The 25,433-nt window shown below is 37.4% G+C and overlaps 2 protein-coding genes and 1 pseudogene across 5 annotated transcripts; 2 read left to right on the top strand and 1 right to left on the bottom strand.

The window, feature by feature from the left end:
* Positions 1-7,712: 7,712 nt before the first annotated feature.
* On the top strand, positions 7,713-17,317 carry LOC143884484 (cysteine-rich receptor-like protein kinase 2). Of its 3 annotated transcripts, XM_077388096.1 has the most exons (8): positions 7,717-7,899; positions 8,662-9,461; positions 10,217-10,345; positions 10,429-10,565; positions 10,633-10,843; positions 13,150-13,384; positions 13,663-13,813; positions 16,687-17,317. In XM_077388096.1, the coding sequence occupies exons 2-8, from the start codon at positions 8,711-8,713 to the stop codon at positions 17,011-17,013; spliced, it is 1,941 nt and encodes a 646-aa protein (XP_077244211.1). In that variant the 5' UTR covers positions 7,717-7,899; positions 8,662-8,710; the 3' UTR covers positions 17,014-17,317. The 3 variants fall into 3 exon arrangements, with proteins under 3 accessions (XP_077244213.1, XP_077244211.1, XP_077244210.1); XM_077388098.1 differs by having other exon boundaries at positions 7,713-9,461; positions 10,217-10,330; XM_077388095.1 differs by having other exon boundaries at positions 7,717-9,461.
* Positions 17,318-17,547: 230 nt separating this feature from the next.
* On the bottom strand, positions 17,548-17,723 carry LOC143885631 (U2 spliceosomal RNA; annotated as a pseudogene).
* Positions 17,724-21,550: 3,827 nt separating this feature from the next.
* On the top strand, positions 21,551-25,079 carry LOC143884480 (uncharacterized). 2 transcript variants are annotated; one of them, XM_077388085.1, is made up of 2 exons: positions 21,551-22,745; positions 22,866-25,079. In XM_077388085.1, the coding sequence occupies exons 1-2, from the start codon at positions 21,956-21,958 to the stop codon at positions 24,887-24,889; spliced, it is 2,814 nt and encodes a 937-aa protein (XP_077244200.1). In that variant the 5' UTR covers positions 21,551-21,955; the 3' UTR covers positions 24,890-25,079. The 2 variants fall into 2 exon arrangements, with proteins under 2 accessions (XP_077244200.1, XP_077244199.1); XM_077388084.1 differs by having other exon boundaries at positions 21,551-25,079.
* The last annotated feature ends 354 nt before the right edge of the window (positions 25,080-25,433 follow it).

Genomic DNA, 25,433 nt, shown 5'->3' with positions numbered 1-25,433 from the left:
GAGAAGCGTCTTACTAAGATTAAAATTCTCAGTAGAGATCACCTCCACATAATTAATCAAATCCGATGGGACCCAACGCAGATCACCATCTCTCAAAAATTATATTGATTAGATGATCTTAAGTTAACCATCCAAGGATGTCTTGTAAATGAATGTCTGAAACAAAAATCAGCCTTTTTTTACCTTCTGAAAATCCATTTCTAGGCTATTTATCTAATGGTTAGTAGTCTAAGGTGGCAACCATTGCATGGGCTGTTCAAGTCGTTGTCTGATACACCTCATTCACCATTTCATTCCTTTTTTAAATAATACTGCTATTTAAAATAATCTTCCTTTTAAAAAGTGTCTATAGTTTTTAAAACTAGACCCTGTAAAAAGCTCGCACCTTTTTAAGCCTTATACCTTAAACCCTAGACCCTCAACCTAAAGGACAGTACATGATACAATAAAGAAGTGTAGTGTATACCCACTTCTGCCGGCTCTGGTGTCTTCCCTTGTGTTAGTTTTCTTTCCCATAAAGTTGGTTTTTTTTTTTGTGGTCCTTTCTACGAGTTCAATAGTGAAGACAAAGAGAGTTGGCCACTCAAATGCTCCTACATGGGGAGGGAGATGCCAATGTGCTATCAATATAGAGGGTTTATTCAATTTGAAACCTTACCAAAATGCCCTTTACATATTCAATAGCCAAGAAGGATGTCCTTCGTTGCACCTCCATGTTGAAAGCCTAGGGTTCTTGCCAATGCTTCTCATCTTTCTCCGTTGGGATCAAACCCATAGCTCAATAGTTGCAACCCTCATGTCCAGATCAGTGAGCTACAAGCCAGGGCACATTAATTAATAAATTTGATCAATGAGAGGCATTTAAAGGAGACCCACTTTCTTTCCATTGATAAAATAGGATTAAATGTAAAATCATTGCTCAAAAAGTCCATAAACCAATTGTTGACTTGTTCGAGCTGAGTCCTTTCTACCTTAATCTAGTGTTGTTCAAGTCTGAGTTATGTCCTACCAAGTCAATCAAACTCCTTTGACTCACCCGAGTTAATGAAAATTGACTGTATTGATCATTAATTCACCCGATTCGACTCTCTTTTAGTTTGTCTAAGTTCTCATCGAGGTCCGAGTCTTGAAACTCTGTATATAACAGCACTATAAACCCTTCTAGCAAATGAGTTTATTTTCAGGAAAAAGACAACAAAAGAGGATGGAAATATCATTTCTCTTTTAGAAAATAATCAAACTGCTTGATGATACAATTGGACAAATCTTTGAGTGGAAGGGTGATGCTTCCGTCTCAAGTATACAACAATGGAATGCATGTGGTGTGATGATAGTATTGTAAATAATGGCATTTTAGTAATATTCGCAAGCCCAAGACGTTGTTTATAGTTAGATAAGGGGGATTTGCTAGGCGATTTCGAGGCTGACTTTTGCATGAGAGGACAGCCACATTGGGTACTTTTTAGAAGATTTTGTCTTATTCGTTTAATTCATCTTAGGTGGCTGTTCTCTCATGCAAAAGTCAGCCCCCAAATGGCTTTCCGCGAAATTGCCTAGCAAATCCATAGGTAAGTACTAAGTAGGCCATGATGAGGTAAGATAAGCTAAGAACTTTTGAGGGAACCTTTTGTAGCTAGTTAGAGAATGTGGGTCGCATGTTCATGAGATGGGGGCTAAAAGGGAAAAAAGGGGTTTTGTTCTACGCATCTCTATTGTGCTTTACTGGCAAGACAAACACACACGAATCTCTTGTCTTCTTATTGCACGTGGTGGACCATACGTGGGACCAAGTCGGTGCCGTTCCTGCAAGTATGAGGAAATTGGTGCTCTCTCTCTCTCTCTCTCTCTCTCTCTCTCTCTCTCTCTGGGCATCTTTGGCTCCTGTGAAAACTTTGTCCTGATGTTTTTCCCGTGAAAGACAAAAACCTCTCTCTCTCTCTCTCTCTCATGTATCACACAACACATTCTCATTGTCAACAAATGCTAAGTAGACTAATCCACCGTTTCCATCAACACCACATTACTCAACCATCCACAAACATGAGGGAACTAAGTGAAGGGAATCAAACCGGGTAGAACTCACTCCTAAAAGCTAGCTGCTAAGGGGAGGGTGCCCAAATCCTTATAAGCCCATTCACATCCATCCCACTATTCCGATGTGGGATTATTACTTTCATGTGGAACTCCCCAACAATCTTCCCCTCCACATGGAAGCACCGTGGACAATCAAACCCCTCCACGTGGAGGCAACGTGGGAACTACGAGATCTTCCCCGAGGGATTTTTCCATCCTCGGAGGCATACCGTGGTTACCGAGATTCTTCTCCAAGGGATTTTTCCGTCCTCGGAGATGCCACTTGTTGGGACCCCCCGAGGGATTTTTCCATCCTCGGAGGCATACCGGGGTTACCGAGATTCTTCTCCAAGGGATTTTTCCGTCCTCGGAGATAACACTTGTTGGGACCCCGGTAGAACTCACCCCCAAAAACTAGCTGTTAGAGGGAGGGTGTCCATTCCCTTATAACCCATCCACATCCATTTCACATGTCCAATGTGGGACTATTGCTTTTGCGTGGAACCCCTACACTAAGTGCGTGATTATAAGCACATATGCATGGACCAATCATCCAAAATAGACAACTGAATGAGTCATCTCTGTGAGGGCGATGCAACTTCGAGCTAGATGCATAGCTGTCAATGTTAGATCTTAATACTTAACTCAACTAAGCCTTTGTCCCAAATTAGTTGGGGTCGGCTAATGAATCCTTAGAAAATTTTCATGAAGAAGGTGAAAGAATCTACACGGTTCAAATTGACTAAGTCTAATCCTTACACTAGTTGGGTTCGTCTACATCTAGTGTATTTCTACGAATGATAATTCAACTAAATCTGTGGGCAAGATGCGATAGGTTTCTTCTCACTTTCTACAAATAATATTCATCATGATGACCTTTTCTATGTATGTTTTTTGCTAGCTTTCAGCTTTACCTAATTGCACCATGAAGTGTTTAAAAAAGTCTCAATGTTGTTTTTTTGATAAAGATCATTGATTCATTAATTAAATCAAAGAAGATTACAAATCCACTTCTGGTGGGAGAGAATGCCCAATATACAATACCTCTAGAAACTCCCAATTTGGCAAGGCGATCAGCTAATTCATTTGAACTTCTAGGAATGAGAGAAAAAGAACAATCACCCAATAGACAGAAAAAGGTCTCAATGCCTTCTGCTCAAGAGAATACGCCTAATAGGCCTATGGTGGTAGCTGCCACAAGAGGCTGATTGTTTCCCTCTAATTTTGATGCACACATGTGATCTAACACTAATCATTTAACCTTCTCAAAATTCTATTATCTGAATGCACGTACCTGACATAAGCAATCACTATCCTTGCATTGAACTATATGCTTTGTACACTTGCAGATATTTGAGTAGGATACGCATATGAATTGTATTACATATTCTCGAACAATCGCCTTGAAGTATTTTGTACTTCGAAAAGTTGTTCGCAACTTTGAAGTGTATTCCGTATCTCTAACATCATCATCCTCTGCATATTTGATGACCATTTCATTGCTAATGTCTAGCCTTTATAAGTCTGAAATTATGCTTATTAGTAGGGCTGCAACTCGGGTCGGGCGGGTCGGGTTTTGAAGAACCCAACCCTACCCGAGAAATATCTTGGGTCGGGTCGGGTCGGGTTTTTTCATGTTGACGCAATTTTTTAAGGAAGATTCTTGTTTGGCAAGGCAACTCAACTCATAGAAGCAGAAATTACACTCACATTACACTTGAATCAAATAATGATGTAATTACACTCACATTACACTTGAATCAAACAATGTTGTAATTACAATCAAACAATGCTGAATCAAACACTTGAATCAACTCAACTCATAGAAGCAGAAATTACACTCACATACAATAACAGTGGGTGCGTGAGTTTTCACTTTTAACTTTTAACTTTTAACTAACAATAGAAAAAAATGTACATACTATAACTTATGTAACTCGGGTCGGGTCGGGCCCCTTCAAACCCGGCTCGACCTGAGATTCATGCGGGCTTTTGAATGCTCAACCCGGCTCGTCCCGAAACCCATGAACCTGAACCCAACCCAGGCTATTTTCGGGTCGGGTCGATGCGGGTCGGGTAAAACCCGGCTCGAGTTGCAGCCCTACTCATTAGCTTGATATATCATGAGGAAACAAATTTCTTTTTAAACTTTACAATGAAAAGTAGAGCATTATTTCTGTTGGACATACCCGTTCGTATGGTTGAAAGCGATCTGATAATTAAAATCTAAGCACCTAAGCCCATTGTCTTGTGGTAGTTCATCAACGTTTGCATCTAGACTATCAACAATGAAGTCAATATCCTCATCAATTGAATATATATAATCAACTTATGCATCATCTAGTTTAACACAAAATTCATCGATCTTCTAAATCCTATCATGGCTCTTATTCGCTCCTTTTTATTTAGGAAACATCTTGATCAGACCTTTTAAAGTACAAAAATAATAATTTCTTAGAAAAATAATAAGATTTACCAAAACTCATATTAAAAGTTCCATGTAGAACTTCAATACTTGGTTGGTGCTCTCTAATCTGGATGGGATTGGCACGCCGACTAGTGACGGGGTTTGCTCCCCATAGACGGGAGTTCGAGTCCCCTCGGAATTATCCGATGCATGTGGTTTACGAGTGATTGCGTGCATCCATAGAGATTAGTTCCACCCTAAAATGGGGTGGGGATACCCTATGTCATCAGAAGAAAGAAAAGCACTTGGTGCTCTCCATATGTTGCAATAATAACCACGTGATGTTGAGCCTCTAGCTCAACTGATAAGACTCTTTGTTCTTCAACCAAGAGGTCGGAGGTTCAATCCCAGCGTACTTATCAAAAAATTAAACAAAAACAATAACGTCATGTAAATTTACGGGAGTAGCAATGGTGTCCAGTGGAGAACTGGATTGTCCAAATCGCCTATAAAAAAATACAGCAAGTACTGATACATTTTTTATTATCAATAATTATAGGGCGATGGCATATTTGCACCCACTGTAGGATTATTCCTACCCCTTTTGACGTGAATTGACGTTAAAAAGCGTAAGAGTCTGGCTCAATTCACGTTAAAAGGGTTGTGAATCATCATACAAGGGGTGAATTTATGATTGCCCTAATTATATTGCAGCTTAGAAGAATATGTTGCATAAATGCATAGACAGTCATTTTGCATTTCTTACATTTTAAAGCCCTGGCTTTATTTTTTATTCTCAAAGTAGTAATAAAATACGAGTTTTTCCAACGAACAATGGTAGTTTCGTGGGGTGTTTTGGTCATTTCAAAATGGAGTTTTTATATGATGGCCGACCGGTGTAACTTACAACGAGTGTTTTGACCAGATAAAAAATCAAGGGCTAGGTGTATTTTGACGGTCGGCATCATATAAATACACTTCAAAATATAAGGATAGTTTCGATGAAATGATAAATTCGCCCCTTTTCTTTACCTGGGACATCCAGCTCCAGTGTACGTGGCAATCAGGCCCGTTGAATCATTCCCACACGTTTGTCGCCACTTGTCAAACTCAAGATCGATCGTTTTTCTAGACGCGACCGCTTAAAGCTGAGTCATCACTGTCTTCATAATTCCTTTCCTTTCAAGTATTTGGTGGGCCGTCAAGAACGCCCCTGGTTTTGAAGAAAACTTCAACCAGTTCTCACTTGTAACCTATTATTTAGAAAGTGGGTGGGTGCCGTATGGACTATGGAACCAAAAAAATTGGCTAGGAAGTCCCAATTTAACTGCTCTATGACATCTACATTGTAGGGCCCACCCAATGAATGGTCCAGATCACGTGATAAGCTCAACAACAATTCCAAAAATCGACTCGAGTAACACGATCTCATTATCTGAACCATTTACACAGTCACCATGTATTGTGGATATGAGTCTCATGCTGAACAGAGATCACATCCATTAGATAAGGTGTTGTAATAGTCAAAGACAAAACTACTCTTAGAAAAACTCAACAGCCTTGTTCATTTTGAATATTAATAATTAATTTTGAGACCAAAAATAATTATTGAACTTGAATTTATGTTTAATTTTGAGTCCAATAATCAGTTTTAGACGCACGAATCAAAATCCAAAACAAATAGGACCTAATTTGAGAATTCCAGAGCAAAGAGTGTGAAAAACAATGCCTTCACAACAAGGCACTAGTATCATCATGTTGGGTTACTATGCTTATCCAAATTAATTTTCCATTTTTTCTAAATAAAAACTGGTATCATCATGTAGGGGTAAATTTTTCATGGGATTTGCTAGCGTCCATCACAGAAGGCATTTCGCGGATGGTTGTTGCATGTGAGAGCAGCCACCTCATTAATGAAGACAAAATCTGCTAAAAAATGAGCCTGTGTGGCTGCTCTCACGTCCAACAGACCATCCGCGAAATGCCTTCTGGGATGGATGCTAGCAAATCCCACATTTAATAAAATAGGTTCTAATATGATGGTAGTGCATAATTTCTCACAAGTACAAGTTAGGGCCACTTGCTCGATGATCCAAAGGCCACACTATAGACAAGAGTTTGATGCTGCTGCCCTACCTATATCTATCATTAGTGCCGCTGCCATTGCTACGTCCGACTCCATAGCTGCTACGACCACCATAATGGATTCCATTGACGAAATTGAAGAACATTTCCTTTTTACCTACATACATATTGTGTATACTTTGAATGATATTGTTGTTTGCATATGCATATACTTTGAACAATGCATACTAAGAAGGGACTCTCTTATATCACTAGATGTTTTGTATTAATGGGAGTTCGTTTGGGAAGTAAAGACGAAACCCTATGTTATGACAAATGCACAAGAAGGCAGGTGAGCTCGAATCCCTGCGACAAAAAAAAAACAGTGGAAATGACCAAATTGCCAGTCTATTGAGCTTCTATCTTTATTTCCAAACGAAATCCTGTTTGAAAGTGTTTTCCATATAGAAATAAGAAGGTAATAATTATAAGCTTAAGAACATTACTAACACTGAGGTTCTTGATTTGAGAATAAGATACGTGAATAACCCGTACGGGTGTGAGTCTTTAAGTAATGGGTGTGCTCCCATCGACGCTAGTTAAAATCCCCTGGGCTTACCCGATGCGCTTGGTTTATGGGTGATTGTGTGCATCCGTAGGGAATAGTCCTATCCTAGAAATTGGGGTGGGGATACCCCCATCAGTCATCAAAAAATAAAAAAGGAGAGGCCATGAGAAAGGGGAGTGATATTTACGCCTCTTTTGATCGCCCTTGTACATGGCAATCAAAAGCACTGGATTTTTCTGACATCAAGTACATTTGCTGCCCCCTTATAGTCATTGATACACCGGCGCCAGGGACACCCTGGTGATCGAAAGGGGCGTAAACATATGGAAATGACTCAGCATGTCATTACTCTTTTAACTGGTCCGTGGGAGCTAAAGCTTTTTGGGAACTGTAATAACCTTCGACGGCTTTTTAAATAATAAAATACAAGATGAGTTAGTGCAATTATAAAAAGCAGGGCTGTGCTGATATCATTTCCCTAAATTTATTGTGCATTAATTATTAGAGCTCCAACTGTATTGGGATATGGTTATATCGAAAGATTAGAGTATCTCATTTGCAAGGGGGTATCTTGGTGATCCATTCCCTTAGCTTTCTAGAAAGGAGGGTATTAATGTTGTTTTCAACTGAAACAAGGGTAGTTTCCTAGTTATTTGTCCTGCAAAATCTAATTTCAACCATTGCATATGAAAAAAGATTCACACCTGTTTCATTTAAAACCATGAAGAAAATGGAGCCATTTTTCCACCAAAACTTCAAATTTTTCACGTCATTGCTTTGAAAACGGGTAGGAACCTGCATCTAGACCTATTTTTCTCTGAGATTACAAGCCTCCATTCTCATCTATTATGGATTCTGCTGACATCTGAAGGAAATCAGGGGTTTTCAAGGGAAAATCTGTTGTTTTCTCTGCAGTCTTCTTTGAAACTAATCTTATGGTTACACGTACTAGATAAGTATAACTTTTCTTCATATGGGTTTCTTCCTAATGTTTAGTTTTCAGGATTTGTGAAGGATTACAGTGAAAAATGAGAGTTGTCTGTTGTTTTTATCTAACTGATATTCCTTAACTATAGAACGATTAGAATAGAGTTTCTTTTGATGGGTTTCTAATATTTTTCGGTCCTCTGTTTGTAACCTAATGATTTCTGCAGTTTTCTGAAGAAGAAAAATTAGGGTTCTGTAGAGAAATTGTTCTTTCTAAGGCCCTGTTAGGATAGGAAGAAATTTTTTTCTTTTCACAATTTAGAGGGAAATGATATGATTATGGTTAGTTTAGACAGATAATATCATAGAGGAAGGTGCCTCTGAGTAAAAATTGAATAGGATTAGTTCAAGTTATCTTTTTTGTGTGTAAAGAAAGTTATGACTTTAAAAATATTTTCCCTTTCCAAACTTTTCCAGAAATTCTTGGAATCTAAACATGGCCTAAAGGAAGATTAGGGTTTTGATTTGGTAGTAGAAATCAGATAACACAGTAGTTAACAACATAACCTTTTAAAGTTGGGTTTCTCCTAGATTTTATTTTACTGTTCTCTGTTTTTGTCAGATTTCTCAAGAGCCCATAAAATTGGAGGAATAATTGAGGTGTGTGAAACATGGGTTTCTTAGAAAACATCAAGGTTATTCTTTTCATGTTCATGGTTTCAAGCTTTGTGAGGACTTCAATGTCAGATCCGCGTACACAAGTTGCAGGTTTATTTTGCAACACAACCGTTGCTGTTTCTGGTGCTGTACTTGCTGAAAATTTTGTTCGTGCAATGGATAATCTGAGTTCTCTAGTTACTCAAAATGGTTTTGGAACTACCATTGTTGGAGAAGGTCCAAATGCTGTTTTTGGGCTTGCCCAGTGCTTAAAAGACCTTAATTCGATTGACTGTAGGCTCTGTTTCTCAGAAATCCGATCTATGCTCCCAAAATGCTACCCTAATACAGGTGGCAGGATTTTTCTAGATGGGTGTTTTGGGAGGTATGAGAATTTCTCATTCTTCAATCAGGCCATGGATTCAGAGGCCTCAAAGGTCTGTTCATTCAGTAGGAACAGCTCAGAACCTGAGAAATTTAGGCAAGTGGTCAAGGCGGTTATTGGGAATGTGAGCTTAGAAGCTCAAAGGAATAAGGGCTATGCTGTTGGGTCAGCGTCGGCTTTCAATTTGACACTTTATGCCCTTGCACAATGTTGGGAGAACTTGAACAAGGAACTCTGTAGTTCTTGTCTCAATGATGCGGCTTCGTCTATTGCTTTATGTACACCGGCTACAGAGGGCAGGTCACTCTATGCTGGTTGTTATATGAGGTATTCGACAGGGATTTTCTGGAACATAAATCAGACAGGTTCACATTCGTCAGGTAAATTTGAGGGTTTTAGTTCAAGTGTTGATGATAGTAGTTATTGGATTCCAATCCTTTTGTCTGTTGGTATATAATTTCGTGACTTAAACCTAGTTTTTGTTCATCTATTGTCATACTTCTGAATATATCCACTGAAATTTGTTTGGGTTAATTCTATTTCATCGGAGGTTTTGGTTCCTCTTCTTGTTTGTGAAGAAAGAAAACAGAACTCATGTCATATGGATTTGGGGTTACATTCAATATCGCAAGTGTTAAGGATAACATGATTTCATTGATCTACTATAAGTGAACTTAAATGAGTTCCGTTCAACCTATGATTTGAGGCGCAAATTAAGTTGTCGGTGCAATTTTATAAAATTTAAAGCCTTTTTTTCCTGCGCTTGTTTCTTAAAAAAAGAAAAGAAACTGCATTCAGTCTTGCAGGTGTGAAGAAAAATATGATTTCATAGAACTACTTTAGTGAAGCAATGTGAGTTCCATTCAATTATGATTTCAGGGGTAAATTACGATGTTTTCACCTTGCACCTTTTACCTTGGATCGTTAATTGTTACACTTTCTGAATTTTGCTGATTAGTGTGCTTGGTACTCTTTTAAGAAGTAGCTCAGCAGATTGGATTGTTTGTGTTGGAGTTGGATATGCTGTATTTAGTTTCTTCATTTCTTACTGGGTTTGCTTTTATTTTAGTAATCCTGAAATTCTAATGCTATTTGTTTGTTTTAGTTTTACTGATGGAATCTTCTAAAATTTCAGGAAAAAATAAGGTCCTCTGGATTATGTTGGGTTCTTTTGGTGGATTTCTAGTATTTCTACTGTTAATCGGTATTGTGATTTGGAAGAAGCGGAGCATTTTAAGAAAATCAAACGGTAAATCTATAAGAGGTAAAGAAAGAAAAAAAATCTAATTAGAGTTCACAATAAAATATTTGTGTAGAAGGATCTCTGAGCTCCTTAGTTTCCAGCAGATTTGTATGGATTGGGATTATCCGTAGCCATTTCTCAATCCAAGCTGAATGTTAGATATGAGGAGTTGAAAAAAGCGACCCAGAATTTTGATTCATCAAACAAGCTTGGACAAGGCAGCAATGGGGCTGTATACAAGGTATAAAAGAGCCCATCCAAATCTTTTTCTAGGTATTTGAGTTTTGAAATTCTCTCTCTTACTGTAGGGTGTTCTTTCCGATGGAAGAGAAGTTGCCATAAAGAGACTCTTTCTCAATACAAGACAGTGGGTTGATCAATTCTTCAATGAAGTTGATCTGGTTAATCAGGTGCGCCACAAAAATCTAGTGAAGTTGTTGGGTTGCAGTGCAGATGGCCCTGAAAGTCTGCTCGTTTATGAATACTTCTTCCACAAAAGCCTAGATCAGTTTTTATTCGGTATCTCTCATTGCTCCATTCCTTACAGAGTTTTTTAAATTGATTTGTTTTACCATGGTCATTTTTTCCTTCTATTAGGTTCTGTTCAACTTCTTTCTAGTGTCAGTAATTAGAGGATCTTATCATATTGTCTCCTGCTATTGATAGTGTTTCAAGGAAATTTAATTGGGCATGTGAATTTGAGAGAAACAATTTTTGCTCATTTTAAGGGGTTCTTATATGATGGATGCCCATAATATGCACTGGAATATTATGAGAAAGCTTATATGTTGTTGGATTGAGATCATGTAGCTAAAACTCGAAACCCAAAACTAAATAATCTTAGAATCTTGTGTTTTAAAAAGTAGGAAAGCACCTAAAATGCCTACAATTGTATCCAAATCCATGTTGCACCTGACCTACCTAGGGTAGAGACCTGTGATAGTTGTACATCTCTCTCTCTTCCCTGCTTCTCTCAGTCTCTCCCATCTCTCTCTGGCCCTGAATCAGCTGCTTTGTCTGGTCATGAAGAGTATATGCTTCATGGATTTGTTTTTGGATTTTATGTTCATTTTGAAACATAGTCTATTTAGTATATTTGTATCTCTAATATGAGTTATCTTTCAAAAAAAAAAGTATCTCTAATATGAGAAGGATATAGTTGAACACATGGAAAATCTTCAAACACACTAATGGACTTGAAGTGATAGTAGAGGAGTATTTGTGAAGGTTGCTTTGTAAATGAGTGAAAATGCAATCCTTCGCCAAATTTAATTTCTTCCATCTACGAACATGCACCCAAGTTATTTCACACTGTTTGTTTGCCCACTAACAAAACACCTAGGTTCCATGACACCCCATGAAATCAGATCTTTTGTGTATATGGTTAAACAATTTGAAAGCAATCTCCATTCCATGTGAAAAGAGACTAGTTTAGTAAGTCAACATGCCTGTAAGATTATTAGGTGCTTGATATTTTAGGAACTAGTCTAAAGCAAGGTAGAGCCCCACATGTATTATCTGTTTGATGGGGTAAAAGTCCGTGTGGTAAGTCAACATGCCTGTAAGATCATTAGGTGCTTGATATTTTAAGAGCTAGTCTAAAGCAAGGTAGAGCCCCCCATGTATTACCTGTTTGATGGGGTGAAAATGCCTTGTGGTTTAATGCTGATTGCACATGTAAGTGTACTCCTGGTGTTGGAGGTGGTGGCATAGTAGTTACAGATAACATCAACCGGTGCTTTAGAGGTTTCTGCACTTTCTGTGATAGAACCACCAATGTGAAGGGAGGATTTTGGAATTTGTGTGGGTCTATGTCTATTTAGTCATCTTGGCTGTCTGTTTTAAATAGTGAAGTTAATTCCATTCCAAATCAGTGGATGCATGCAAAGTGTGAGGCAATGGCAGTGTATAACACAATCCATTTGGTTTTAGTCGCAGGGTTCCACAAGTCTTTAGAAAAAGAAATTCGATAGATGATGTGCTTTCATCTTTATCATTGGTATATTAGAGTATTTGGAGCTCATGATGGCCTATCTCATTCTGTTCCTAATCTGTGTGTTGATATGCTTAATATTCTTATTTTTCAATTTTGTAAACTGTCGGGGACTTGGTTTGATATTCTAAAAAGAATTGCAGAATATGACTCTTGTCTACTTCTAAATTGTTTCTCATTCATTACTCATTTCTTGCCAAGAAAAAGAGTCTAAGGGGCCGTTTGGATACACGAATTTTAGTAACCAGGTTTTAGTTTGAAAATAGTGTAAAAGAGGGTTCGTGATCAAGCTGGTGTATGCTGTCCTGACAGTGTTTCTTGGATTTTAAGTAAGAAATCCAGGTTTTAGAAATCTCTCCCTCATCCTGAGATTTCTAAAACCTGGAAACATGGGATGATCTGCTACTCTCTTGCTGATGGAAAGAAGGGTGAGAAAACAGAAAACGACAGCTGGTCTGCTTCTTCTTTTTTCTGTCATCTACAATTTTGAAGAAATCCCGGATTCTAAAATCTGTGTATATTGCCACTTGCTCTGCATAAATGCAAATAACAGTGACACATGCACGGGAAAGTAAACTCATGTTTTAATTAATATTGGTTTTTGTGGTCATAAGCAATAGTTAAGGTATTAAGACCATGGCACTTCCCACTTGGAACATTCTTCGGGATTGGACAATAAGTTATGCTAATATACAAGGGTCTTATTGATTTATTGTATCGATTTTTATTTTCATTAATGGGAATTTCTTCCAATCTATATGCAGAAAAGATCATGTCAGTTTACAGTTATCACCATGGAATTATTTCTGACTACCGATCCGATTTGCAACAGATACAAACCAAGCGAAGCATTTAGACTGGCAGAAGAGGTTTGATATAATTCAAGGGGTGGCCGAAGGGCTTTGTTATCTTCATGAGGAATCTGAAATCCGTATAATCCACAGAGACATTAAGGCAAGTAATATACTACTGGATGATAATTTCAAGCCAAAAATAACAGATTTCGGCCTTGCGAGATCTTTCACTCAGGGTCAGACCCATCTTAGCACCGGAATTGCTGGAACACTGTAAGACCTCGGTGACTTTCTTTATTCTTTTTGGTTACATAAAATGTAGGAGGGAGTTCAGTCCGTCATTATCTTTTGGTTTCAACTTTCAAGGTCAATTTCAATCATTGGCATCTATCTTATTGATATTTGAAAATTTAGGTCAGAAACCATCTTAGTTTTTTCCCTTGTTACTGTTTGAGACAATTTTAGTTTTGAGCTTACATTCGGTATTAAAAGATTCAATTTTCAGCATACTTTGTGTTATCATTATAATTAAAAGATTGAAGCAATTGCAGAGGGTATATGGCTCCGGAATATGTTGTCCATGGACATCTGACTGAGAAGGCCGACGTATACAGCTTCGGTGTACTGATTTTTGAAATTGTGATGGGAAAAAGGAGTAGCAGTGGTGTCGGATCACAGCATGGGCAATCTTTCTTGGCAAAGGTAATTAACAATTTCCCTTCTTATTGAAGATAAGTAGTCATTTTTCGCTTTATCCTGCCCATACCTCATAACCCACAAAATGGCTGTAAAAATCATGATAATTGATCACGGTTAAACTTCCATTCCAAAAAAAAAAGAAAAAAAAAAGGCTAAACTATCCAGTGTTCTAGGCTTAGAGACACCATGACTTTACCAAGTATTGATTTTTTCAAATTAACTTAAGCATTCATTTCATTTTCTCTATCCCAGAAATAAAAATAAATTATTAATTTTGCTAGTTTGCTTGGTCCTCTTATGCATCCTTCAGTGTCAACTGGTTCTACAACTGCAATCATGGTTACTCTTTCCTACCCCGTTGATGCGAACAGTAGTGGTATTTACAAAATGATATTTTCACTTCTCTGAATGAGCAGGATACACTTTTGATTTGTATTGTTTCGTTGTCTTGCCCTTCTGTAAATCAAAGTCAAAAGGGATAGGTTGTTCATTTTTTCGAAGTTCAAGATAACAGTGCTTGCATAATTAAACCATGACTATTATCAGTATTGGTACCTTCATTTATAAAAGAAAGAAATGCCCTTGCAATGATAAGCACATGGCAATAGGGTTCTTATATGATAAGTGTGCATATTTTTCCCGTGACAAATATTAGCATGCGGAAGTAAAAGTGGGAGCCACTTGTTTAATGATCCAAACCATTTATTTCCAAGGTGATGCAATGTGGAAGCGAAGATCGTGATCTTGAGGATTAGAATCTGGCTTGCAAGCAACGTAATCAAGAAGAAAGGGCGAAATCAAGGAAAGGATACCAAATCAACTCTATTCCCATTCAAGATAGGTAGGCAACACCTAAATCATTCATAGCATAACACCAACTCTTCTAAAACCATAAAATGTGCTTGACTTTATGCATGCACAAGAACCCTTAACCCACCTGGATTTGTCCAGAAAAAGAAATGAAACTAAAATAAAACATGCTAAAAATAAAGTTCTACTCAATGTTCCGTATTTTCCCTCGATCGACAGATGGATCTGTCAATTGATGCTTTGGGCTGTTGATTGTTGAATCGTGTCCCCAACTATGATAAATCATAGGTTTTACTACATCAATTCTTCCTTAGACGTATCTTGGGGGCTTGATTCATATCTTTGATGGTCTCCTGGCATCTCCAGATTGGAAAAACCTCCTCCTCCTCCAAAGATAATTGCCTGTTAATGAAGCCGACAACAATCTATGAATCACTTAACATCTTCGCTCGTGGATTGCAATAATAGATCTATAGGAAGCAAACTTTCCAGTAGTAATCTAGGAGGCAAGTCTTTCAGAACAACATATGGAAAATTTTTCACAAATGGATATACATCTTTTTACAATGGATCTTCACTATCTACGACCAACGAATTCACATTTCTTTTTATGGTGGAATGGAGCAAATCACCTAGATTATTTTGTAGAGACATAAAAGATTGTCTCACTACAAGTGCTTCACTTTCGGTTTCATACGACTCTTCATCTTTTATGCCGATTTGTTATGTTGTTGATGATGAGAAAGAAGATGAAGATTATGAAGATTAGGCGAGTTTGACGATGGTCACGCTACAAGTGCTTCATTTTTTTCATACGAGTCATAATCATTTCCATCGCCAAACTCACGTTAATCTTCATAATCTTTACCACATACATCCCAAATCGGTGGAGAATCATACAATATGTCCATAAAAATCATGTGTATTAAAAAAGGAAGAAATTCCATGAGAAAAATAGTTCATATTTTCTTCTAAATTGTTTTCTCTGTCTGAAATTGGCCACTAAATAAACAGCAAGAAAATAGAAAAGCGACGTTCTGTATGCATCAAGGAAGCCTCTATAAATTGGAGGGTTAGAATCATCCAATGGGGTGAGTTTTTCTCCATGATCTATCCATAGCAAGGCCTAAGAAACAAAACGTTCGGATCATTGAGCAAGTGGTCCCTACTTGTACTCTTGCCCGCTCATATATTATTTGCACCGATCATATAAGAACCCTACCATGCCTTTATTTCTTTAGAACTACATGCAATAATACCATTACTTTATTATCTTTTAGTAATTTATCTTTCATCAAGGTTCAACTCAATTATGTTTTAAATTTGCATTACTCTAAAGAGGTGGAATTAGCCATTCACTTTACATGAAAGGCTGAGATTAAAAAAAAAAAAAACCCAAATATGGCTGTCATCCAAACAAACAAAGTTTTTATGTGACTATACTTCGCCCCCAAGGATTTTTCATCACCTCTGCTTTAAAATGATTGTCATGTCATTTATTAGAAGTTTAGAACTCATTCACTTATATCCACACAAATCTGTCTTAAGAGGCATGACATTGGTTTGTAAGTGGTTACTGACTAGTTTCTCACTCTAGCCAACTTTTTTCTAAGGGATTTGCTAGAGACCATCGCAGAAGGCATTTCGTGGACCGGCTGTTGCATGTGAGAGCAGCCACCTCAGATGAATTAAATGAATAAGAAAAAATCTGTTGAAAAGTGAGAATATGTGGCTGCTCTCCCATGCAACAGCCGGTCTGCGAAATGTCTTCTGAGATGGTCCCTAGCAAATCCCTTTTTCTAATCAGACATCTCTTTATCACTCTTGTTTGTTGCACAATGCACATGAATGTATTGTAGATTTCATTTATGTAAATGTGTTTAACTCTACTCATTTTCTACCCAACCAAAGGAAAAGAACATGGCTTAAAAATAGTCAATATTTCTAATACCATGAAGAAATATCCCATGCAAAGGTAGTAATGCAATCTATCCTGTTCAATGACCGTTACTTATTTATTTCATCCAGAGTCTTAAAATTTCCTCATCATGTCATCTTTTTTGCAGATATGGAGTCATTATAAGGCTAATACAATAGAAAGTCTGATAGATAGAATTTTTTATGATGAGAGTGTGAAGGATGAGATCTTGCATGTGGTACATGTGGGACTCTTGTGTACACAAGCGACACCAAGTTACCGTCCAACAATGACGAAGGTGCTGGAACTCCTGAGAAGTAATCGAGATCAGGGTGAGCTTTTCCCAACTGAGCCCCCCTTTTTAGATGTTTTAGTAATGGAACACATGGAAGAAGGTGAAGGTTCACGGTTGTTATCTGTCACCTCTGGCCCAAGATTTTCAGAATCATCGGATTGTCCGATAAGTGGGAGATGAGTCTGAAGAAAAATCCATCGTATATACTTCTACACTGCAAATTTCCAGTAAAACTTACAACACCCACTAACGTAATTGTGGAGATGCATAATAGAAATGTTAATAGAAGGAAAATGGGGTGGAGGGCAGTTATAGAATGTCTTCAATTTTGTAAAAAAAAATGTTTGATTGTAGTTTGATGCTATGAGGGGCCTTGTTAAGCTGGTCTATGTAATATAATTTTCCTGTGTAATGTCACACTGTTTTACTTGAAACGTGCATTAGCAGAATACAGGCTAAACTGATCCTACTTTATAAGCAAGAATGTTGATCAATTTTTGAAATCACGTTCAGTAACAATCATAAATAGATGAACATAAAAACTAGAATAAAATGTGATCATATAAAGGACCCAAGTAAAGAATTATGCTATTTTTAAAACAAGTATCACCCCATAGGATAGTTCCCTCTAGATGCAATTGGGTTTCAGAGGCTAGGTGCCATGCCTACCTCCTGTAATTCTTTTATTTCTATTAATAAGAATTCAGTTGGCGCACAGGGTTACTAGATAAATCTTATTATTATTTAAGAGCCCCCAATAACAAGCTACTGCTGGTGGGCCCTATCCCCCAAAAAAATTGGGTTAATATCATGTAACCAGATGGGCCACGTATCAGATATTAAACTGATAAGAACAGATATTACACTAGATAAATTCCGGGTTAAAAAATAAACAAAACGTAATAATGTTTAATTGATATGAGTCGATCTACAAAAACATATTGCAGGACTTGCAAAGAAGATTCAAAGAGGAAAAAAACGAAGATGTGTGCATCAAACTTTTCAGTGGCAGTGGGCTCACCCTTCATTTTTCTACATGTGAATTTATGCGCAAAACCTGAAATGGGGTGTGATAATGCCCCAGTGCTTCCTTACATGGATGAATGCATTGTATTATCATGCTTCCTAGCTTATATCATGCTCTCGAGCTTGACATTGATCTGCATGAACTACTCAAAGAACTGGGTTTACATTACATTAGCCATGGCCTAAAATAAACCACCTTCACCATGTTTTTAATTGCCTTTTTTTTTTTACCATTGAATTTGGACCATTGCATGCTTATATTTTCTACTATTTTATTTAGGTCCTGTTTGGATTGAAAGAATTTCTTGGAAAAGGTTGGAAAGGATAGCTTGAACCAATCCATATTCAATTTTTATTTAGGGGGACCTTCGATTTATGTTGTTATCCCTCTTATTCAATCATTTATAGTTTTTAGACACGGAAAAAGTTTACTTGAACCAACCCTATTCTGTTTTTATTTATGGGGACCTTCAATTTATGTTGATATCCCTCTAATTCAACTCTAATTTTATCATTCCCGTCTAAATCAAGGAAAGAAAAAATTTTCTTAGTAAAAAGTTATGTGTCATAGATATTCTTCTTGCAATCCAAAGATTAGTGGTATAAGTAGTCAATAGGAGGAGACAAACATTTATAATGTTTGATCTACCTAGGATTTGCCTGGTAGAAAAGTGATAAGTAATGTTTGCTTGTCAATCTCGTAAGAGTAATGGGAGGGGGTATCATTACCAATACACAGAGAGAGGGGAAAGAGAGAGAAAAATAGAAAAAGAGACAAAGCAAAAATTTACTTGAGGAGAATGGCATGGAAGGTATAAGTAGGGAACATGAGTGCCACGTCACCAGACAAGCATTAATTAGCTTTGAATCTTGTCTAGTAATCTTTAAGGATTGTGGTGCTAAATTGGCTACCAAACACCGTAAAAAGTCACAAAAAAAGCATTTTTCTACTTGACATCGTGAGGACTTGACTTCAATTAATGCTCGAAATTTTTTACCAATGGCTGATTCTAACTATCCAATCAAGATATTCTAAATGGTTATACAATTCATGTCATGTTGTCCAAGAACACAAATAATTGCATCCTTATGACAAAAAAAAAACCTTTTATTTTATGATAAATTATAAAAAAATATACCCCTATTTTGGTACAAATGGGAATTCTAGGCACGGACTTTACACACACAAGTGATGAAGCAAGAGACCAAGTTGACTAAATATAGAGACTCTCCTTCAAATTCTCCTTTGATTTAGGAGTCAATGCCGAAGAGAGGGAAACACAGGTTTGGTATACAAAGAGCTCAAAAAGTTTCAAAGATAAAAACCAAAATTAGCTAAACAAACACCTATTTCATTAATATAAGGAGAAACGTCTAATACACCAGATGAGTAATTTAAGTGCAAAGTCAACATTAACTAATTAACCAATCTTAAAATAAATGTAAGAAACAAAACTCGTAACTGCCTCGATATCGCAATATCATATAGAATATTTTATTTTTCATCGGATTGTCGTCAAAGGTGGAAAAATTGCACTGTTTTCAAAAGTAGTTTTGGCGCAAGAATAATATAAAAATCTATTAAGAAAATGACCAAATGTTTTTATTTTTGTTTTTAAGAATATCACCATCCCATTGTTGTTGTTAGCATTATTAATTTCAATCATGTACCTTCTCCTTTGGCCTTTAGTTTTTATCTATTGCTCTCTCTCTATAAGTTCTAATATTATAAACCTCAAAATTATTGGTTTCTTTCATTCTGGATTATGGAGTAGGTGGCACTTTCTATATGCGTTTCCAAGTTGTCAATTTTTCCTTACAATGGTGATTAAACAAGTAGCTGCACTTCAACAGAATACGTAATCACATTACCCCTTAACTTGTAGAAGAAAAAAAATGAACACTTCTAGAATGAGTTTGTGTGTGTGTGTGTGTAGTTTAAGAAGTTACCGGAAGTTCAGTTTGAGGGGAGGAAGGGCATACATGTAGGAACTTTTGTAACTGGGTGAGAGCAGTGATAATTATGATGTATAGATAAATATAAATGGGTCCCATATTTGTATGATCTGAACCGTTCATTTAATAGGCTTTGCTTTAGAGTTCATGTAACCCAAACATCATGCCAATTATGATATACTAACTTCCAGTAATGCGGTATTTTATATTGTTGAATGTGAACCATTGCTTATATGTAGTTTCTGTCCATCCATGTTTAATGAGGAAAAGTACATATTATAGGACACTAGGATCATGCGATTGGCCTATTTTTTGCCATTGAAAATTGCTACCGGTGTGATCTCCATTTTGTGTTGCTGCTTGTCCGTCTCACATCAATTGGTATCAGAGCTTCAGCCTATAGTTCTTGCATCAGCCTAGTTGTATGAGGCCTCCACTATGCATAAACGGCTTAGATCAATCATGGTCAATAGGAGAGACTAGGAAGCATGCTAATACAATATATCGACGATGCATGTGTTCATTCATTGTGAATCTATACAATTTTTCCCAAAAGCTTGCATCCCCTCTTTTTCGGTAGAGAAGTGTCTCTCCGTATGAATTAAATGAATAAGACAAATTCAACACTGGGTGATTATCCTGCAAAAGTGAGCTGGGAACTGGCTTTCGGCAAAATTCCCTAGCAAATCCCATATATATTGATGGATGAGAGAGAGAGAGAGAGATGGCCACTTTGTAGTTTGTAGACCACTGGTAGTACTTTGTTTCCTAGTCTTGGGACTTTGATGGGACATCTTTTCTTGTTTTTTTGCCTACGCTGCTTGCCTATGCTTAAAGCTTGATAAGCCAAGGAAAGGTGAGTGCAAAAGGAATTACTGGGAACTAAGAAAAATATGTCTGGTTTCCACAAAATCCCTTACAATTGAACCCTTTGTCTACATTTGTTTGGGTTCTTTTAGACAGGAGAATCTTATGAGGACTCCGGAGATAATAATGCCAAAAGTCACGTTCTCTCCATAAAATTTAATTAGACAAGGGACCCTGTCTTTTACACCAAGAAATCAAATCAGATGTTCTCTTATGGTTTCAATTGAATTATGAAGTTGGTTTTCAATGGTAGCAGTTTGTGATTGTGGGTGTCGTGGTTTTGCTCTCCTGTTTTCTTCCTTTTAGGTATATATTAGGTGGGCTTAGGTTGAGGCAGAAAAGAATTTACCCCTGGATTTTTCCTCATCTAGTACAAAAAATCTCTATAAAATATAAAGATGAAAGGCTGGCAATGTAAGCCAAACAAATGAGTGGTTTATGATATCAAATTCCCTTTGTTGATTCCAATTGAAAGGAGTCCTGATTTGAGTAAGATAAGAAAAAGTAAGCCAATTTTTCTAAAGTTTAATATAAAATAAGTTGATAGCATGAGTAGCATGTTGTATGTAGCAGTATATTCATGCCCATCCCATTGAAAATAATTGAAATAAATTGACTAATTACTAAAAGTTTTCTGCTGTGATTCTTTTGAAGTCAGCCCTACTTAAATTCATGGAATGAATTTTTACAATCATTTATGAATCCTAATGAAAGAAAATAAAAGAACGAAACTTCAAAATTCTAAGAAATTACCATGTAGAGAGGCCCACATCCACATCTTGAATTGTCATGATCTGCAAGTGGGTCTCCATCTACTTTTATTCTCATTTAGCATACCCAACTCATGATCTTATCCCCATGCCCTTACCCATCTTACAAGCTACCCAAACCTGCAGAAAGATTGATAAATGCCCATTGATATTAAACTTTCCAAGTCTAAAAAGTAGAGGGAAAGCATTTCTCCAAAATCCAAGGTTAAAGTTTCAACTCTTTTGTATTGCTTTTTACTCTTTTCTACAAACAGATTGTGCAGTACTACATCAACTATTTAAACTCTCAACTTTCATCATCTCACCAGTTTCAACTCCGCTTCCCATTCAAATTTCTGTCTCAATTTCTACTTTCAAATTTAGTTGCAAATCAACTTCTCTTCGTGTTGAACGAGTCCTCAATCGTTTTCTTCTACATCTATATGTCGAACCAAGCTCTCTGAGTGAAAGAACTGTAATTTTTGTTTATGTTCTGATAATTTTCTTCTAGACTAGTATTGAACATGAGTTCTTCAATGGTCAGGATCCAAAACTACTATCTCATGCTGTTTTTATCAGTACTGAGTATTATTCCTTCTGTTACTTTCGGAGATAATTCTTTTAATTCTTACTGGATTTTAAGAGTTAAATCTGAGTTTATAGATGTCAAAGGAGTTCTTGAAAATTGGTCTTCAGGGTCTGATATTTGTGGCTGGAATGGATTAAAATGTTCTGATGATAAAACCCAAGTTCTGGCTCTGAACTTATCTGGGTCCGGACTGTCCGGTTCGATATCGCCCGAACTCGCACACCTTGTTTCTCTTCAAGTGCTGGATTTGTCACTGAACTCTCTCACTGGTTCAATTCCGTCCGAGCTAGGAAAGCTTGAAAATCTCAAAGAACTGATGTTATATTCTAATTCTCTCTCTGGTAAGATTCCCCTAGAGATTGGCCTTTTGTCGAAACTTCAAGTTCTGAGAATAGGAGATAACATGCTCTCAGGAGAAATTACTCCACATATTGGAAACTGCACTCATTTAGAAATATTGGGTCTTGCTAATTGTCAATTAAATGGGAGTATTCCAATGGAGATTGGCAATTTAAAGCAACTTAAAACACTGAACTTGCAGATGAACAGTCTCGGTGGTGTCATACCAGAGGAGATTGGTAACTGCAGAGAGATTCAAATTATCAGTGCTGCTAACAACAGGCTAGAAGGAGAAATTCCCTCATCAATAGGGAAATTGGAGGCCTTACAAACTCTCAACTTGGCCAACAACAGCCTCTCTGGATCAATTCCCACCGAGCTTGGTGGTATGATCAATCTGAAATACATGAATTTACTTGGGAATAGATTGTTTGGTGGTATTCCTTCTAAGCTAAATCAATTAAGCCAGCTGGAAATCCTTGATTTATCGAATAATAATCTTTCAGGGACTACCGATATATCAACTTCCCATTTGAAAAATCTTCAGTATCTAGTCCTTTCGGGAAATTTTCTGACAGGCGGTATCCCCATCAACCTCTGCATTGGCAATTCAAATTTGCAAAACTTGTTTCTATCAGGAAACAAACTATCTGGCGCAATCCCACTTGAATTACTTAACTGTTCTTCTCTTCAAGCATTGGATCTTTCAGAAAATGGCCTTAATGGGGAGATACCATCTGGGATAGACAAACTACAAAGACTCTCCGATCTTCGACTTCATAACAACAGCTTTACAGGAACCATACCTTCTGCGATTGGAAACTTAACCAATTTAGAAAGTTTGTCTTTGTTTCACAACAGCCTCACAGGTAGAATTCCATCAGAAATTGGGAAGTTGCAGAGATTAAAACTGTTTTCTCTCTACGAGAACCAGATGTCGGGAGCCATACCAACGGAGTTAACAAATTGCTCGAGCTTAGAAGGGATCGATTTCTTCGGAAACCATTTTGCGGGGTCCATCCCCGATACAATTGGGAAGCTTAAGAACTTGGGTTTTCTTCAATTGAGGCAGAATGACTTGTCGGGTCAAATTCCGGCAAGCTTGGGTTACTGCAAGAAGCTTCAAGCCATGACCTTGGCTGATAACAGACTGTCAGGAGAATTGCCACCAACATTCAGATTTCTTACTGAGCTAAATGTCATCACACTATACAATAATTCTCTTGAAGGTCCTCTCCCACAATCTCTCTTCCTTCTGAAAAATCTCACAATCATCAATTTTTCAAACAATAGGTTTAGTGGAAGCATTTCTCCTCTCTCTGGTTCAAGCTCTCTCATGAAACTGGACTTGACAAACAACAGCTTTTCAGGCCCAATTCCAATAGCACTTGCTGAATCAAGAAAGCTGATTCGTCTCCGGCTCGGATATAACGTCTTGAGTGGAATCATTCCACACGAATTAGGCCAACAGACGGAGCTCAACTTTCTGGATTTATCGTCAAACAATCTCACCGGCGAAGTGCCACTCGAACTTTCAAACTGTATGAAATTGGGTCATCTCCTTCTCAATGGAAACCAATTGACAGGCACAATTCCATCATGGTTAGGGAGGTTACAACCTCTCGGAGAGCTTGACCTTTCGTCCAACAACTTCCATGGAACAGTACCGTCAGAACTCGGAAACTGTTCAAGCCTACTCAAGCTCTCTCTCCATGAAAACAACCTCTCGGGCAACATTCCACAAGAGATAGGAAATCTCACTTCTTTGAATGTCCTTAATCTTCAGAAAAACAATCTTTCGGGCCCGATACCTTCTACGATCCAGGGTTGCAAGAAGCTCTATGAATTGAGACTCTCTGAGAATTTCTTGACAGGTTCAATACCATCAGAGATAGAGAAACTTACTGATCTTCAAGAGGTACTAGACCTCAGTAGAAATCTTTTGTCTGGTTCCATCCCATCATCACTTGGAAATCTCATGAAATTAGAGAGACTAAATCTTTCTTTCAATAAACTCCAAGGACAAATACCTTCATCACTTGGGGAACTAACTAGTCTTCAGACACTAGACCTATCAAATAACCTTCTCCAAGGTCCCATTCCTTCAACTTTGTCAAAATTTCCTCTCACCTCCTTCTTGGGGAACAAAAAACTCTGCAATGTACCACTAGTTCTGTGCATGGAATTGCCGGGTTCGGAAAGAAAAGGGCTTTCAGACGCTGCGGTCGCGGGCATTATAGTGGCAATTGTGTTCACTTCAACAGTAATATGTCTGTTAATGCTTTATATCATGCTTAGAATATGGTATAATTGGAGAAAAGTTACTATTTCAAGCTCGGATAGCGGCGGATTTGAAGATGAGGGAGAGGAAGAGAAATGGATTTATGGGGACGGAGAGAAGAAAAATGTTGAGTACTGGAAAGTGAACTCCATGAGTCCCATTTCCTCACCAGAGAGGCAGATCTCTACAGCAACATGCATTATTCAGCTGAAAATGAATATGGATCAAATAGAAAACACCTTGGTGTAGGAAAATTTCTTCACTGGACTTGAATTCCTTTGTTCCTCCAGTTTCTTTAATTTTTTTTTCCTGTTCTCTTAATTTTTTTGAAATGGGTATGGGAAGACTCCAGCCCATGGGCTTGACTCAACTTTTGAAAACAGTCATGGGATTTTAATTTTGTCGAGTTTCAATTTTAATGAGTTTATATTTTTTGAGACACTGAATAGAAATTGTTGAGAAAATCTGCCGGGCAAATCCAATCATATCCTGAACAAAGAAACTGAATAGTAAAAAAGAAAAGTAAACCATAAAATGAACACCAAGATTTTACGTGGTTCGGCCAAGAGGCCTACATTCACAGCCAAGGTCTTTGTTGATCTGTTGTATATACTTTGTGGGACGCCTATGTAAGTTGTGGTTGTAATAAGTTACCTTTCAAAAACAAAAAAACATGGCAAAGGTGGTCCAAGAGTTTTCAGTTTTCACCATACGCAAAGATTACAAATACAAGTCCGACATCTAAGACTTACATAGAATCCTTAGCCCTTGTCCCAATATAACCATTTCTCCC

This window comes from Tasmannia lanceolata, unplaced genomic scaffold, assembly GCF_043159265.1.
Source record: "Tasmannia lanceolata isolate RefF3 unplaced genomic scaffold, GAP_Taslan_0.1 ptg000008l, whole genome shotgun sequence".
NCBI lineage: Eukaryota > Viridiplantae > Streptophyta > Magnoliopsida > Canellales > Winteraceae > Tasmannia > Tasmannia lanceolata.
Note: the sequence above shows the minus strand (reverse complement) of the source record. Positions and strands in the feature narration are given on the sequence as shown.

Bases quoted from the DNA above. Each gene is read 5' to 3' on its own strand.
- LOC143884484 (XM_077388096.1), top strand. From the start codon at position 8,711: ATGGGTTTCTTAGAAAACATCAAGGTTATTCTTTTCATGTTCATGGTT. The intron at 10,844-13,149 runs GTATCTCTCATT...GATTTGCAACAG, and splicing joins CCTAGATCAGTTTTTATTCG to ATACAAACCAAGCGAAGCAT. The intron at 13,385-13,662 runs GTAAGACCTCGG...AAGCAATTGCAG, and splicing joins ACCGGAATTGCTGGAACACT to AGGGTATATGGCTCCGGAAT.
- LOC143884480 (XM_077388084.1), top strand. From the start codon at position 21,956: ATGAGTTCTTCAATGGTCAGGATCCAAAACTACTATCTCATGCTGTTT.